Source organism: Ptiloglossa arizonensis, chromosome 13 (assembly GCF_051014685.1).
Source record: "Ptiloglossa arizonensis isolate GNS036 chromosome 13, iyPtiAriz1_principal, whole genome shotgun sequence".
In the NCBI taxonomy this organism is placed as follows: domain Eukaryota; kingdom Metazoa; phylum Arthropoda; class Insecta; order Hymenoptera; family Colletidae; genus Ptiloglossa; species Ptiloglossa arizonensis.
Window position 1 is genome coordinate 4,354,356 of NC_135060.1, and position 16,491 is coordinate 4,370,846.

At 42.1% G+C, this 16,491-nt stretch overlaps 1 protein-coding gene across 1 annotated transcript in view; it reads left to right on the top strand.

Moving 5' to 3' along the window:
• Positions 1 to 10,045: 10,045 nt before the first annotated feature.
• Positions 10,046 to 16,491, top strand: part of LOC143154152 (potassium voltage-gated channel subfamily KQT member 1-like) — a 96,760-nt gene continuing 90,314 nt past the window's right edge. Inside the window, exon 1 of the mRNA XM_076326025.1 lies at positions 10,046 to 10,361. Coding sequence (XP_076182140.1) covers positions 10,046 to 10,361 — 316 coding nt within the window. The remainder of the gene's footprint in view (positions 10,362 to 16,491) is intronic.

A 16,491-nucleotide genomic window follows, 5' to 3' on the forward strand; every position in this document is an offset into this window, starting at 1 on the left:
AAGTCAACTTTCGTCGTGAAAGGGCTGAGTGTGATTTACGATGGTTGAGTGGTGTGTCACTGAGAACGAGATACATATGTATGTGGTAACAGGATCGAGAAACAGCTGAAACTTGAGCCCTTGTAAGACCATCGGTCCCATAAATATGGCTGGTCAAGTATTTCGTGATAAGTGAAATATTGCTTGCCAAAGAAAGTACCAGAATCTTTCGGACAGTATTCACTTACGACTATGCGAATCGTGGATCGATATACGATGTTTCAAGAGAAGAAGAATTCGAAAGGATTTAAATTCTCTTCCTCACTTTTGTTTCCTTTCACATTTTTGCGCGTTTTCTATTTTTGTTTCTCGCGTTCGTTGACAATTAACGCATTCTTCGCACTTGCTGCGAGTTCTTTTCACATTTCGCGCCATTTCGAGTTAAAGAGGAACCCAGTCTCATTGTTGCAAGCGACAAAGTCGTGAATCTTTTTTTTTTCTGTTTTTTAAATAAAAACAGAATACCGTAATCGCGTATCGACGATATTTTCTCATCGATTTGAACCCACTGCTTAGAAAGCAAGAATTTTATCGAGTTGGCAATATGTAACTTTAGAATTGCAAGAGGAACCACTGACGCACAAGACCAAGGAGAGCAAATTTCTTCGAAGTTGTCCTAACTGCTCGCAGATGCGGAAGATACACGTGTAGCGATATTTAAACGAAACTGTAGAGGATAAAGTGCCGGAGTGATTGCAAGACAAATTGCAACTATAAATAAATCGCACCGTGCGATGGAAGTTTGAGAGAAAACGTGCACGTATGTAAATCCGAATTCGGTTGTATGTACTTGAGACTGCACGTACCCAATGTACATGTGTATTGAAGTACCTGGGCACAACTTGCGCAGAAGTAGGACGTCTGTATCAATTGTGGAAATTATTTCTTGTATGGATGCAAATCGTAACCACGAAAGAAGCTTTTATTTATAATATTCAATCATGGGTGTTTTAATATACGAAAGTTTGAAGAAGCATTATAATTAATGATTAAACACAAAGGAATTTAAGAGAGTACTTAACACTAGATGTACCTGTAAAATAATATGTAAAATTGTTTAAATCGTAACCCTAATGGGTTCAAAGTTAAATATATATTATATTGGTAGTATTCGGTTATATAATAACGAGGACATTAATTTTCTTCTTACAATAATCACTGAATATTTTTTCGTCGGAGGAATAATATTTTAATTACGATTTGAAGTATTATTAGGTGTTTCGACTAGAAACAACTAATCGATTTATTTATATTATTTACTCTTCACTTGTGTAATATTAATAACTAGACTAAACGAATACGTTCGGAGAAATTTCAATATATTTTCGTATATTTGATTCAGGTACATTGTGTATAATACAAGTGTATGTAAATATAGCTTCGGAGCGTGCAAAGATATCCAATTTGGGCACTAATATTAGCAGTGTGTATATAAATTGGCAAATTACCTGACCGTGTCACATGTTCTTTAAAATAAAATATTTTTCTTTGAAATTAACTTTGATAACTGTACCATTAATAGAATTATTAACGCAGATACTTGTTCAGTTTACAGTTTAGTCGCGATACACTTACCTTACAGTATTGTACAAAGGACGCGAACAACTGTTTATAGTTGGAGATCATAACAAATGATAGCAACCACTCTGTGAAACACGTCCCAAGCGTACATATAAATCAACGAAAGTACCACATAACTCGAGTGTGATAAACAAAGATAGTTGCACAGATTATTCTGGGAAATTCAAGAGTATGTTTCAATAATATTATCAATCTGTAAATATTTTATACTACTATTATATTATTTTTATCAATAATCAATTACCAAAAAAAATTCAACATATTTTTCTCACTAGCGACGAATTATTTGTTCTGAGAAAAAATGAACAATCGTTTTATCTTATTTCGCATACATACCGTGTCAGAGTCTGAAATTCTGTAACAATTTTTAATCTCGTTAATATTATAACTATCTCACGATTACAAAATTTATTTACGAATCTCTTCTAAAAACTTTTTCTAATTTATTATTCAGGTTTCTTGCGGGGTGTTCGGATATGAGATTAGAGTTTATGAATTCGAGTGCAGTTCTTCGTCTCGTTTCGTCTTGAAAAGAAATTGATTTTTCAATACTAATTTGTAAATTTTCCTCGCAATTTTATCTTCAATCGCGCAAAGCGAAAAACATTTTTCATAACATCTTCCATAAAGCGAAGATTTCCCGCTGACGCGCATCTCCATCTCATTGGAGAATTTTCTCATTAGAGGTTTCGCGGGTTTCATTCCTGTCTTGCTTTTCTTTATACAGTTTCTGTATGCAAAGCGGAAACGTATGCGTGTGCATATAAAAAGCGTTATTAAAGATTTACACGGCGATTTCTTCCGACATGCTGTTCCATTTAAACAAGTACGTTCTAACGGTTCTAGACAATTATGCGTACCGAATATTCGAATACGTATCTAACCGTGCATAAATCAAACAAAACTTAATTACGTACACGCAACGTTCTCCAATAAATACAAATTTAAAATATAACAAAGCGGAAAATCCGACTAATATTCCGTGTCGTTATTGTAGAAAACAGACGAATGAAAAGATACGCCTCTAGAAATATTCAGGATCGATTTTACGGTATTATTGCAGCGACCTTTGAATAATTTCAGTTACTTTTGTGTCAGTTTTCATCAGTTTAGCCGGAATTAATATATTTCTGCTCGTCTACGCGGCAAAGTTATTTCATTTTTGTTCCTCCTTTGAACGGAAAAATTCATTTACAATTAATATAAAAATTCCTCAACAATGGCAGTTTTCATCTTACCGTTATTTATAGGTTTCGGAACCGAGGTTTCGCTACCATTTTATTCGTTCACGTCGCCAGTTTTCACGTAGGACTTATCGCAGAAACAATTTTCGAAGTTTTCGTAGCTTCGACCCGAAATTCAAGTCACTCCGATTAAACGAGGTAACTTATCTGTCGCGTAAAAAATATCACGAAAATCAAGGAACAGTGTATTATGCTAATGTATCTTGCAAGTGTGAAACTAAAGTGTGCCAGTAGAGAAAGAATATCTTTATTCGTGTGTCTAGATTTATGAAAAATTTGGACAAATCCATCGTGAAATAACTAATATCGTACGTCTGTAATAAGATTTGCCTCGGAGGATTAATTCTCGAGAGTATTGAGAAAAAAAATTCAATGAGAACGAACGCGTTTAATTCAAAGAGCGTTCGTCGATTGTCGTGGTTCGTCAATACGGAAAATTCGCACCTTTTGTTCGATTCCTTCGTTTCGTTCGGCCCGTTCCTACGCTTTCTCACGTTCGGTAATTAAATCCTCCCAAGAACGCAATATTCAGCTTATTCGTTGGTACGTTCTCTGTGGAAATTCAAATGGATGAATACGCCGTTTCAGGGTGCAGGTAAACCGTAGCTGATAATACCTGTGTCGTGAACGAGCATTTTCACGCGGTTCTGCTTGTTCGCGTGCCAAGCTCTCGAATTCCATTCAATCGTTCGTTCGTCATAAATTTTCTAAGCAGCGATCCTTCTTGGCAGCTTCTGTGAAACTTCAGAATTGTAGAAGCCCGTATACAAACAATTCGATCGACGAGTTAATTATCCCACCGATTGAACTGAAATTATCCAGACGAAAACGTTCGAAAATTTAAGATTCACCGCGCGCACAATGTGTCCGGTGTGAGTGCACACCTCCTTATCACTGGGATTCGATTGTTTTCAAATCATAAATTACAAAAGGGGAATATACGGTCTTGGTGTTCACGGACACGAGAATATCCGATCGATAATTAATTTGTGTAACTCTTTGAACACAGTTTGAAACGAATAACAAGATCGATAGAAATATACGGTCTTGTTAAATATTTTTCATTGGTTTGCAATCTTGGAAAGATTTCGAGCGCAACTTTGTATTCTTTCCCGGGTAAGTTTTACAAGAACGACATTTTTGTATCTTCAAGAATTTTAAATCGTAGCAACGTGCGCGTATGAGTTTCGATTCGACGCGGCGCGATTTAATGGTTAAACACTTGGAGTGTTGTAAAAGTGTTTGTTCGATTTTTATCTACGTCTTCTTCTAACCGTACAGTTGTAATAATGGCGTGCAATCGTAGACCTGTACCCGTTCCTTTTCGAGTCGTAGTCCTTAAGGTTATACGTACATACGTCAAAGGAAGTGCTCGAAGTGGGTTCTTCGAGCAAGTAGATAGCTTCGCATTGTCGTTTCATTGATCGTTGAACACGTTCGAAGACTCATGTATTCCGAATTGTGCGGTACTCTACTACAGTGTAGTTGCGAAGATCTTATAGATCATTAATAAACGATACGAGACATTTTTACGCGATCTTACGTTACTTTCCTTGTAAAAACTTTAACTCGGTTCAGCGAGCACGATACTTCGATAAGTTTCGAAACTCTTTTTCTTTCTTCGCTCCCTTAATAATTTTTGTCACTTGCGTACAGTTGTCGCTGTAATATCGACGGGACAAGAGTACACTGTTTTCAATCTTCAATCTTTAGTTTTCAATTTTCGATGTTTTATTTACCATTTTGGATTTTGAATTTTGAATTTGTAATTTTCAATGTTCAATTCTCGATTTTCAATTTTCAATTTTCCTGTAAGTCGATTACGGAACATCGGAAGAAAAAATATTGTGCTCCTTCGGCCTTGCTGCATTGAAACCTTCGCAAGAAATGATTTCCAACGAAACACGTTACTACAATTAAATTAAGACGATCGATATATTCGGTTCACGCTGTACAATAAGACAAAAATTAGCGTACCAAGAGAGTAAATTTACATAAAACGCATTCTTCGAAGTTTGTATCGACCGTTTACCTCGTTTCGTTAAATATAAATGTGCATAAATTTTCCGGTTGACGGACTTCAATCGTAGACGGGTAAGAATTTCCATTCGAATCAGAATTTCGGGGTAACGAATAAAAGAGCATCGTTTGGCCCGTTACTCTTTAACTGAAAATCGGAATTCAAATTATAGAACAAAGTATCTCTTTGTGGAACGAGCGAGTACAAAATTTAATAATAAATCGTACGTTGCGTTTGTGGGAATTTCGTCGACCATTGATCGGGTACGATGATCTTTTTCGAGGATTTTGTCAAAATTTGATAAAAAAAAGTTAGAAGAATCGATCCTGAGCGATTCGTGCGCGCGCGATTTGACGGGGAAAGGGTTTTCGATGATTCTTTTCGAGTATTTCGTCAAAATTTGATACAACGCGAACAAAAGTTCGAAGAATCCATCTCGAGCGATTCGTGCGCGCGCGATGTGACGGGGAACGCGTTTTCGATGATTTTTTTCGAGTATTTCGTCAAAATTTGATACAACGCGAACAAAAGTTACAAGAATCCATCTCGAGCGATTCGTGCGCGTGCGATTTGACGGGGAAAGGGTTTTCGATTATTCTTTTCGAGTATTTCGTAAAAATTTCATAAATATGTAGAAAAGTTACAAGAATCCATCTCGAGCGATTCGTGCGCGCGCGATTTAACGAGAAACGGGTCTTCGATGATTTTTTTCGAGTATTTCGTAAAAATGTCACAAATATGTAGAAAAGTTCTAAGAATCCATCCCGAGGGATTGGTGCGCGCGCGATTTGACGCGGAACGGGTTTTCCGAGTGGTAGGAGAAACGAGATGAAAACATTTCTTCTGATCCCTAAACGGTGCGCGGCGTGCAAGCGCCAAGCAACCCCTATTCGGGGCTGCGGTGGGTGGCAGAACTACAGGGTGGCCACAAGAGCCACAGTTGGTTGCGGGCTGTCGTCATGAGCACATTACGCGTCTTCGACCTCCACGACGCGACCTCGTGTCGCCGAGAGATTGCGTGATCGTACAGGTGCGCGTCGGAATCGCCTTTCCGTGGTAACCGCGGAAGCGATCCTCGAGTTCCTTGTGCTTCCGTCGAGTGAGTGCGAGAACCTTTCGCGGCGAACGTCTCGCGAACACGCCACGAGTACCCCTGAACTTCCGGTTATACATCCACCGAGCGTTATTCTTTATCTCCTACCGATCCTCGACGCGGTTCCGTTGGAAGAATCGCGAAGAAACTCGGTGACTGGTTTCGTTGGGATTCGATCGTCCCGCGAGGATCTCGAGGACCACCGGTTACTCGCTTCGTGTCCGTTCTCAATCGTCTCGGAGGGATCCGTTTCGACGAGGGATTCCCGAGGATTCGAAGACCACGAGTCCATTTTCGATCGCGCGAAAGAGTTTCAACGAGTGATTCGCTCGGAGACCACGAGTTGCCCTACGCGCCTGACTTTCAACGAGAGTCGACTTTCGTTACGCGCGAACTCGAACACCGCGAAGTTTACTCTTGGAACCACTTTCTCGATCGCGCCGGAGTCTCGACGAGTGATTCGTTCCTTGGAAATTCGAACACCAGTTCGATACGAGTTTCTTCACCGACTCGTGAAACTCTCGACGAGAGATTCGTTCCGCGCGAATTCGAAGACGAGTCGCTCTACGAATCTAGTTTTCGTTCGTACCGAGATCTCGCCAAGAGAGGTTCCCTCCGCGCGAATTCGGCGACCAAAAATTCGAAACGAGTCTCATTCTAAAACGCTCCGAACTTTCAACAAGATATACGTTCTCCGCGAATTCAAAGACCGACGAGTTCGATACGAGTCTCTTCTTCTCGAACTTGCCAAAGTCTCGGCGAGAGATACGCTGCTCCGCGCGAATTCGCGGAGACGGTAAATTCGAGACGAGTTTCTTCTCGAACTAGCCGAAGTTTCGGCGCGAGATTCGCTCCGCGCGAATTCAAAGACCGAGGAGTCCGATACGAGTCTCTTCTTCTGAAACTTGGCAAAGTTTCGGCAAAGGGATTCGCTCCGCGCGAATTCGGTGACGATCACGAGTCTCTCCTCGTTACGAATCTGTCATCGAAGCGACCAACGCTCGACCGTGTACTCGAACGAAGCACGAAGGTCTCGAAGAGATTGGAGGTTTCTTCTCGGCGTGGTCGCCCTCTTTGCTAGAAATTGGAAGATTTCGAGCGGTGGTGTCGAAAATTGATTTCGCGCGGGAACCGGGGATTCCCGGTGACGCAAGATTGCGCGTTGCTTCGTGTGGGTTCGGTGCAGACGAAAAAACGAGTCGGAGGAGTACGTGTGTAAAAATGCCAGCGAGGAGATCTCTACCGGGACCGAGCTCCATATTTAGACGGTTGCAACGAAACAGACGGATGTTAAATGTCAGAGGAAGTGGTCGCCGCACCGTGGCAAGTTTCGATTAAAATTTTATCACGCCGGAGGATCCAGCGGATTCGAAACCTAGAGGAAACCGCTTCGTAAAACGAAGCTTTATTCGGCGAACCGAATTCTAATCCCGTCGTTAAACACGGTAAGCGTGACGAGAATAATTGGGACGGGGAAGATCGTTGGATACGTTTCCAGTCCATCGTTGGATCAGTTTCAAGTCCATCGTTGGATTCGTTTCCAGTCCATCGTTGGGATCGCGCTTCGTGGAAATCGAGACACGAAGGGACGAGAATGCGCGGGCCACGATCGAGCATCGCCAGATTCAGAGATCCTTTCGATCCTACGACAGAACCATTCGATCGATCGACCAGAGAATTCTTCGATCTCGCGACAACGGAACCGTCCGATCGCGCGAGACAATTTTTCGTTCGCTCGACGAGCAACGAACCTTTCGATCTCGCGACAACGGAACCATTTTCGGCCAGACGCGACACCTCGGAGGTTGGATGAGAGATCTCGAGTTCGTGGATCTGTATCGCGTAGATCTCTGTCGATCTCCGCTGTGTATAGATCTCTCCGCTCGGTAGATCTTCGGTGTCTCCGTAAACGGTGCCACACCACCGTGGGACTCTGCTGAATAAATCGAAGCCGGATTCCGCAGCGATATAGAACGGAATACCGAGATTATGTGGGACATTGTCGAAACGGGCTAGTGGATCGCGTTTAAAAGATTTACGAGACGCTCGAAACCGCGAGGGCCACGAGATCCCGCAAAGGTCAAAGGACACATCGCGATCTAGTCTTCGGTCAACGGTTGGTTCACGGTTCGCGGATGTCCGCGAGCCTGCGTACGAGCCACCGCGGAAAGGAACACGGAGTTTCGGGGCCTTTTTCGTTTTCCCGCTCGCCGATACGGATCGCGAAACTGGGACGAATGTCTGTCGGCGAATGAAAAAAGTTACGCCGCGCGAACAAAGTTTCGCCGGCTGTTGGACGCCCCGTCTCGAGACCTCGAGTGGGCAAACTTTTCCCACCGTTTTTTTCCACCGTTGAGAGAACGACGAGACGCGGAATACTTGCGATTCACCGTGATGTACCGTGGCCGGTGATAAATCTCACCGCGAAACGATCTCACGGCGTGCTCGATCGCGCGAAGAACGATCCGTGCACGGTTGGCGGGATCACCGTGGACAGGTGTGTCGTTCGTTGGTGATCCTCGTGCGATCGTACCTGGTCGTCCGATGTCGCGTCGCGTCGCGGTGCACGACGATGGAATTCCAGACATTTCGAGAATGTCGATCGCGTCGTTCGAACTGCCGTGGAGAACCATGAGGTGCAATCCGTTTAAAAGGGTCTCCAGGTGACTCGACGCCGGAGACACCGGCAACGAACGAACGAACGAGCTCGTGGATAGAGAGGCGTTCGAGCGTGTTTCGGTTCGGGCTGAACGATTTGCCAAGAGGAAACTCGAAAGAAGGCTCGCTGGAAAGCACCTCGACCCACCCGCGACACTTTACGCGCCGAGTCTCCTCCGCGAGAACGGGATTTCAGTTTTGTTTTATTTTTTTCTTTCTTTCTTTCTTTCGCGAAATTATATTTCCCAAGTTTCGAACGAGGATTCGGGAAGACCTCGTTTTTGGGAAACGATCGTCGTCGTCGTGGGATCGGATTGAACCGCGAACCAGAGGATGATACCGCGGTTACGTGAAAAAATACCCTCGGGGGACTGTGAGAGGACGAGAGAGGCCAGAGCTGCTCGAAGTTTCGCGGAAGAAGTGCGATAGAAGGTGGTAACTGAGACGTTTCGAATCGCGACAGAAACTACGGGAACGAGATAGCTGCTCCAAAGCTCAACTAGAAACCTTCGAAAAGAACGTTCCACGGTGTATTCGAGTCGAGGAACCTGGTATCGAATTAATTATCAGGTGTAATTATCCACGGTCGGGCGAACGAGACTGTTTCGAACCGTAACGGAAACTCCGTGAAAGAGATAGGGGCTCGTAAGCTCCGCAGAAGCCTTTCGTAAAAAACGTTTCGAGGTGTACTCGAATCGAGGTACCTGGAATTCGAATGAAATTCAGGTGTAGAGCGAACTAGACGTTTCGAGCTGCAATAGAAACCCCGAGAACGAGAGAGAAAAAAAGTGCCGCGAAAATCCCTCGGAAAGAACGTTCCAAGATGTATTCGAGTCCAGGGACCCGGTAGCAAATTAAACCGAGTGTAATTGTTCGCGGTCGAGCCGACGGGACGTTTTCGACTCGGAAATTACGCGAACGAGACAAGAGCATATTTTGCGAAAACCTTTGCAAAGAACGTTCCGAGGTACATTCGAGTCGAGGAACCTGGAATCGAGTTTAGTCCAGGTGTGAAGCAATCTGGACGATTCGTGGTAGAACGGAAACTCCGAGAACGAGACAGAAGCTACGAAGAGGTCTTCTGGAAACCTTGGAGAAGAACGTTCCAGGGTGTATTCGAGTCCGGGAAGCTGGTACCGGATTAAACCAAGCGCAATAATCCACAGTCGAACGCAGGAGTGGTATTCTGCTGCGAGATGTTCACGAGGAAGATTCTCGGATAGAGTCGTTGTCAGCGTTCCCAATTAACGCTCGAAAGCTGTCAGTTCCAAAGAGGCTGTAACTACACAACGAGAGTGCATTGCGCAGTGGTTGCAGATTCGAGACGACCATGGACAGAAGAGACGTTCGTCTGGCCGTTCGACAGGTGAACGGTCACTGGTCGAGCACGAACAGCAAGACAGCTTCGGGATGCTGCACGCTGTTATGCTAGGTAGTGGTCCGGGCAGAGGGAGACACGAATGGTATCCGGGCTTTTATTTGCAACGTCGACGACTTGGATGCAGGATGAACCGAGGGGAACAGGAGACCTTATTCCGGCAGAGCCGGCAACTCACGAGGATCGTGCCCTCCCACGAGGACCTCGTGCTCAGCGTCCTCAAATCGCCGATCAGCCAGCATCAGCATCACCAGCAGCCGCGTCAGCAGTATCACCATAGCCATCACTCTCACGAGCATCATGTTAACTGCCAAGGTCATCAGATTCATAAGAAGTGCACGCATTCAGGTACACTCGGATTAACTGCGCCCCGACACGAAAGGATCACGAGGGACGATCATCAGGCTGGTTTTTCGGTTACCTTTAGACAGCAGTGGGGGAAGTTGTTGTTTTTTTTTCTTCTCTTTTCTCTTCCTTTTTCCTTTTTCTTTTTTTTTCGTCGGCTCGTTGATCAACGAATGGTTCCCACACCGGCGGAGTTTCTATCCGTTCGAACGGACCCTCGAGAACTTCTCGATCGTTTCGATAATTTCCAGTTCAATTCTCCTGCAATTTCTTTTACAGAATTGCGTAATTGCGCTCGTCCTTGGACGATTTCGCGCCGAATATCGTGTCGATCGTTTAATTGCAACGGAACGTTACGAAGTTACGTCGAGTGGCGACGAATCGCGTTTCTGACGACGATTGAGAGAGAGAGAGAGAGAGAGACTTGCAATGTCGATACCGAGTGTACAGGGTGTACCGTGAATACCAAACTGTGATCACATCGTAGTGCTCTATTTTTTGAGGGGGAATCGCCCAACTTGACGGTCTTTATCGATGGAATGGATTAGGTCTGGGTCAGGTTTGTGGGGAAAAAAGAATTGTGCAAGTATACATAACCGAGCGCGTGTAACGTAATAATAACAAAGTTGAACTTTTTTTTACAAAGCTTTTCTATAGCACAAACGAAACACATTTTCGTCGCAGTAGTTAGTTCCTTCGGTAATTTTTTGCGAAGAAAATTATCCAGCACTCCATATATGGTGTTTAACAAGGTTAGGGCCAAATTTATACCACGTGTTACCGATGTCGAATACATGAAAAAATTTGGTACAAACGAACGTTCGAAAATTATCTTTACTAAAAAGATATCTGTGATTCACTGTGGCAGTTACAAGAAACGTTAAAAAATTCTTCTTTCTGCGAGAATGTAAACAATAATAGCATGTAAACGTAATTGAGAATTGTAATACGTGTACAACGAATTGTAATTTTCGGACGTATGTTTACGCGAACTTTCTTTATCTATTTAACCGTGGTAACACGTGGTATAAGTTTGGCACTAAACTTTTCGGATACTTTGAATATTGTGCAACTGTTTCTACACGTGACACGTTAATCGTGCATACGAACAATTAACTTTCCACTTCGGGTACTTTAATATTTTCTTATGGAAGAAGCTATATTTCTTTCGGGTACTTTAATATTTTCTTACGGAAGAAGCTATATTTCCTTCGGGTATTTTAATATTTTCTTACGTGCATTGTATACTTTGAAATTCCAGTGTGAAACGTTGGTTCGATTCTAAAAACCGTGGGTGACTTTCATATCTGGACGCAACAACAGGATAGCGAGAGATTAATTGTTGCACGACATGCACCTCTCAGTACCATGTATCTATTGTGCGAAACGTGTCTTCGTAGAACGAGCAGTTTACGAGTAATCTAAGGTCGTCGAGATGGATGACTCACCTTGTACATTATATCTATAGAGATTCTTCAAATTAAAGGATCAAGTTGTGGCAATAGGTTCTACGAATGGAAATAAAACGTTGTGTGAACACAGCTCGATCAAAATGTCGTAACAGTAGCATTTAACACGAAGAGAGCAGAAATTCGTTGTTGATACATTACGATGTAACAATGAGTTCACGATAATTATTCAATGTTTTTATACGCGTTCTGTTTACCACTCGAGTACGATCGATATAACTTTACTACTTGTGAGCGATCGATTTAACTTTCATTGATCATTCGTTATTAATATTCCATTTCAAAACGGCCATTCGTGTCGATACAAGCCCGACATTATTGATAAATTGTATTTCGTTTTTTTTTTTACGACTTTTTAATAACGTATTTCCAAACCTGTGTTTATAAAACGTTTTGTTCCTCGTTGTTATTTATGGACAATATTGGCGCAGTTTAAATTCGACGGGAATTTTTCAACGTTTGATCGTCAACTCGGCCCGACAATGTTTTACGATTGCTCATTATTCGTTCGAACACTTTCTCGACTATTTTACATCCGGTAATCGCAAATAAAATCATTTGCACAGCGTAAAACCAAGTTCTCCTTCCTCATTTTATTTTATTCTTGTTTCATCGTTTTTTCCGCTTGGTTTGATAACAGCGTGTGGTTATAAACGTGTATTTATTTTTATTCTCATACGGAGTGAGTTGCCTAACTTGACCCACATTGAAATACTCGTAAACTGTAAAAAAAGAATCTTCGAAACGAAAGTTGCACGATACGGTAATCGGTTTCTTGTTACTTGACTACGAACTTAATTACAAAATTCAAATTTTGTTCGAAATATATTGTTTTTTTTTATATTGCCAACAGTTTCGAAGATATTCATCTTTGAACGATGTAAGTAGGGCATCCTGTACACGTCGTGAACACAATTTGGAAGTTATTCGGTTAATTTTGTCGTTTCGCGACCGTGTCTACGATACTCCATCGAGAGAAATATTCGAAAAGAAAATTTCCCACGTTATTTCCACGGCCAATTCAACGTCTCTGGTACGAACGAATCGACGCGATCGGTGTTTAAATCGCGAAATTTGTCGCGGGCTTTGAAGTTTGAAATCTTTGGTACGTTTAAGGGATCGCTGGTTACAGAACGAGTAATTAAATCGAAGTGTGCGCGTTATCTACGCCTGTACGGAACCATTCGTCAAAGACTAACGAGTTGTTTTCCATTCTTGCTCATTCCCTGTTCCGAATTATTAACCTCACCACCATCGTTCGCGATGCTGCTCGAGAAAGCTACTTATTGTTCGGTTTCGTGGAATCGTGTTCGATCTGTCGAGAGGCAGCTTGCCTTTAATTAACGAATTGTTTGCCGCGCCGGTGGTCGTTCTTTTCGCGTTAACGGTTTCCAGATCGTTCGTGGACGTTAAAAAGTTGCTCGCGGTGCTCGAGAGCTGTCGTCGTTGGCTTCCGCCTTCCGTTTTACGTTACGCTAAAATCTAGACAAAAAGCAAGAAACCTTAGATCCTTATTTCGCATTATACGGGGTTTCGTTCGAAGAAAAGTTGCAGCGAGTAATCTTCTTTTAATGAAACTGATTCCGCGAACCTGAACAAAAGGTCGCCCCACTGATTCCCTTTTTCCAAAATTTTCCTCGACTTTGCGAGATCTTCGCTGGGAATTGTTTCGAATGTTCGGTTACTCGAATTCGTTCTCGAACGATTATTGTTCCGTTGACAGATCGTGAACAGTAGACACGGTAAAAACACTCGAAACATCGTGTTGAAATACCAGTGGATCGAGTACGGTATTGAATTATTGTGAACGAATTATCGTAACGAATTATTGTGAATTGGTGAATATGTTTGCAAGTATCAACGCGTAACGGACAGATATTTTACCGAATTTCGTACTCAATCGTACGTGCGATTGATGAATTTAAAAAATTTCGTTTCTCGAAAATGAAATCTCGTACGGAAACTTTCGTTCCACGTTTTCCATCGAAACGAAAATTTGTTTTTTATGCTGTGCGTATCTAAAACATTTCATACGTTACGTTCAGATCGGATATTATAGATTAGATTAAATCACTTGGATTGCACAACTGTGTGTCGTTTCGTAACGTGCTTTATTGCTTCGCATAAAGCAAATATTTCAACTGTAATTTGACATTAATCTGTCCATAAATACACGGACGAATTATCATCAACGCGAACAAAGCGATTTAAACGCAATAGCGAAGAAAACAATTTCCAGTGAACGTGTTACGTTTACGTTCGTGCAAATATCAATATTTATTCGTCACCTCAGAATCGATACCTCTCCTTTCTACAATTTCCTTTTTATATTCAGTTTTGTCAATTGTCGATCGTTTGCACACTTTTTGCTACCAGTGTGCGTAAACGATCTGGAATCGAAAGTGTAAATTCTTTGATTCTCAGAAAACGCTTTTCAAGAAGTAATATTTACTAAATATTATCGTTACTATCGAAAAAGGTGTGCTTCAAGCAGACTTCACAGTTCGATTCCACACCGTTTGCCAGTTTTCGTATCTTTTCTCCCGTCGAATGTCGACTACTTCTCGTCTCGTCGTGTCGTGTCGCAGTTTCCTAAATTTTGAACGATCGATGGAGGATCCGTGCAGCCTCTGAACAGGTTGCATAGAAGAACCCGATTAGCAGCCGCCTTCCTCGAGCGTGGCGGGAATATCCCGGTTTTCGTCGTCTAAAAATAAGAAACGAGGCTATTCCCTGCGGTAGGAAACAAGGATGTCTTCGCCGGAGTCACGATTGTTGCTTCGCGATCGGAGTACGTTGATCCTCGATGCTCGACGCGACGATTCCAAACATTTCACCGAGACGCGAACACGAGCTATTAATAGGGCTTCGTGCGTGTTACATTTATTTACACTCGATCAACTCACGGATCATTTTTTCCAGACATTGTCCATCGTTTCAACACCGCGTCGACAAACACAATCCCATCATTTTTCGATGAAACTTTAATAGATTATCGTCACTGGTATCGCGACCTTTACAATTTCTAACGAAACGATATTAAACAGATCGAATAGCAAAGTTCTGTCTGTTCGGCTCGAGCGACGCTAACATTGGTAGACAAATTTCAATCGATTAATACGATCGGAAATTGTTTGTTGATGCAATCTCCCTCGATACTAAAAGTGCCTCTTTTTCCATTATACCACGAAGGACGTCGTCGTCAACTTTTAATGGCCTCCCCGAGCATTTATCTTGGATACTCGAATCACGGCTTCGATTTTTTTCTTTTTTTTTTTTTAACGCCGGAATTTACGTCCTGATATTAGATTCGGTTCAAACACGCGGCAGAAAATTTTCAGTGACCGCAACAGCGTTATTTTCTCGTCGAAATTTATACAGTACCGCGATATCGTAAACGCGGTTTATGGATGGACGTCTTTGTGCAGTAGTAACTGTTAATAAACCAAATACTCGTGCACGGGAAATTACTGCTTTACGATGTCTGTAAAACGTAACGACGGAACATTACAGTGTAGTTAATGTTGTGCACACGTACACACAAATATTTCACTTGAAAGGAGATCGCATCGGGTCGATAAGTGAATAAAATGACGGTTTTCTACTAAACTTCTTGACGATGTTTCAACATTTCCGAATATTTACACGTCAAACTTATTCAAACACGTAACATACGATGAAAAATGATAACTTTACAACACAATTGTACTCATTTTTCGCCTATAGTAGATATTTTGAATTTTTTTCGATAAAATCGTATTCTCTTTATTCGAACACGGTGTTAGTTTCTCGATTGGAGAAACTTATCCTTGCGATCAGAATTGTTCATACCTGGAGTTCAAGAAACACGTTGTTCAAGAATCCTTTTCGTCGTTGCAACAAGTACGCGAGGTGTCTCGAATATTTGTCACAATTTTGCGTATCTCCAGCGTGAAATATAAACGGCGAAGAAAGTTATTCCCGAGCTGTATTAAAATTAAACAATCGTGGTCGTAATACGGTTTAATTAAGCTTCAGGTAAATGTGCCTCTGTTGAGTAGAATTACACCGTTGCGAGCTTTCGCGATGATTCCAGAAAGCCCGTTGCTAGATGTTCCATCTCTAAGGAACTTGTCTGCAGCTGATGCTCGGAAGTTGAATTATTCGTATTCACCATTTCGCCCGGTGTTGCACTAACGCATCCTTAACGAGACTTTAGTCTGCAAACAAGTTTCCGTACGGTGGAATATTCGGTACAGGAATTTGTGGAAAGGTCTGTCTAAATGTACGATAAAATGGTGGCATTACGTTGACGATAAACGAAAGATTATGCGAACTCTTGGACCATTTGCCGACCCATTGTGATTAGTTACCACTGAATTCTATACTTCGTTGTATCGCTCCTCTTTAACCTATATAAATTCGAATAATGAAATACAATAATTTGGATATAATAAATCAATACAATCGTGTAAGAAAAGTCACAGTAAGAGATTAATTTGCATATACGCGTTATAATACACGCGTTATAATAATCCAATTAATATTTCGCACGCTTCTTCATCGGCTTAATGAAATCTTCCACATTATTAGGCATACTTGTTATTCTTTCTCGTGTAGTTTCGATATTTTCAACTTCGTGACGCATTAAACATTACAGAATTGGTTTAACGTAGACTTTCCTA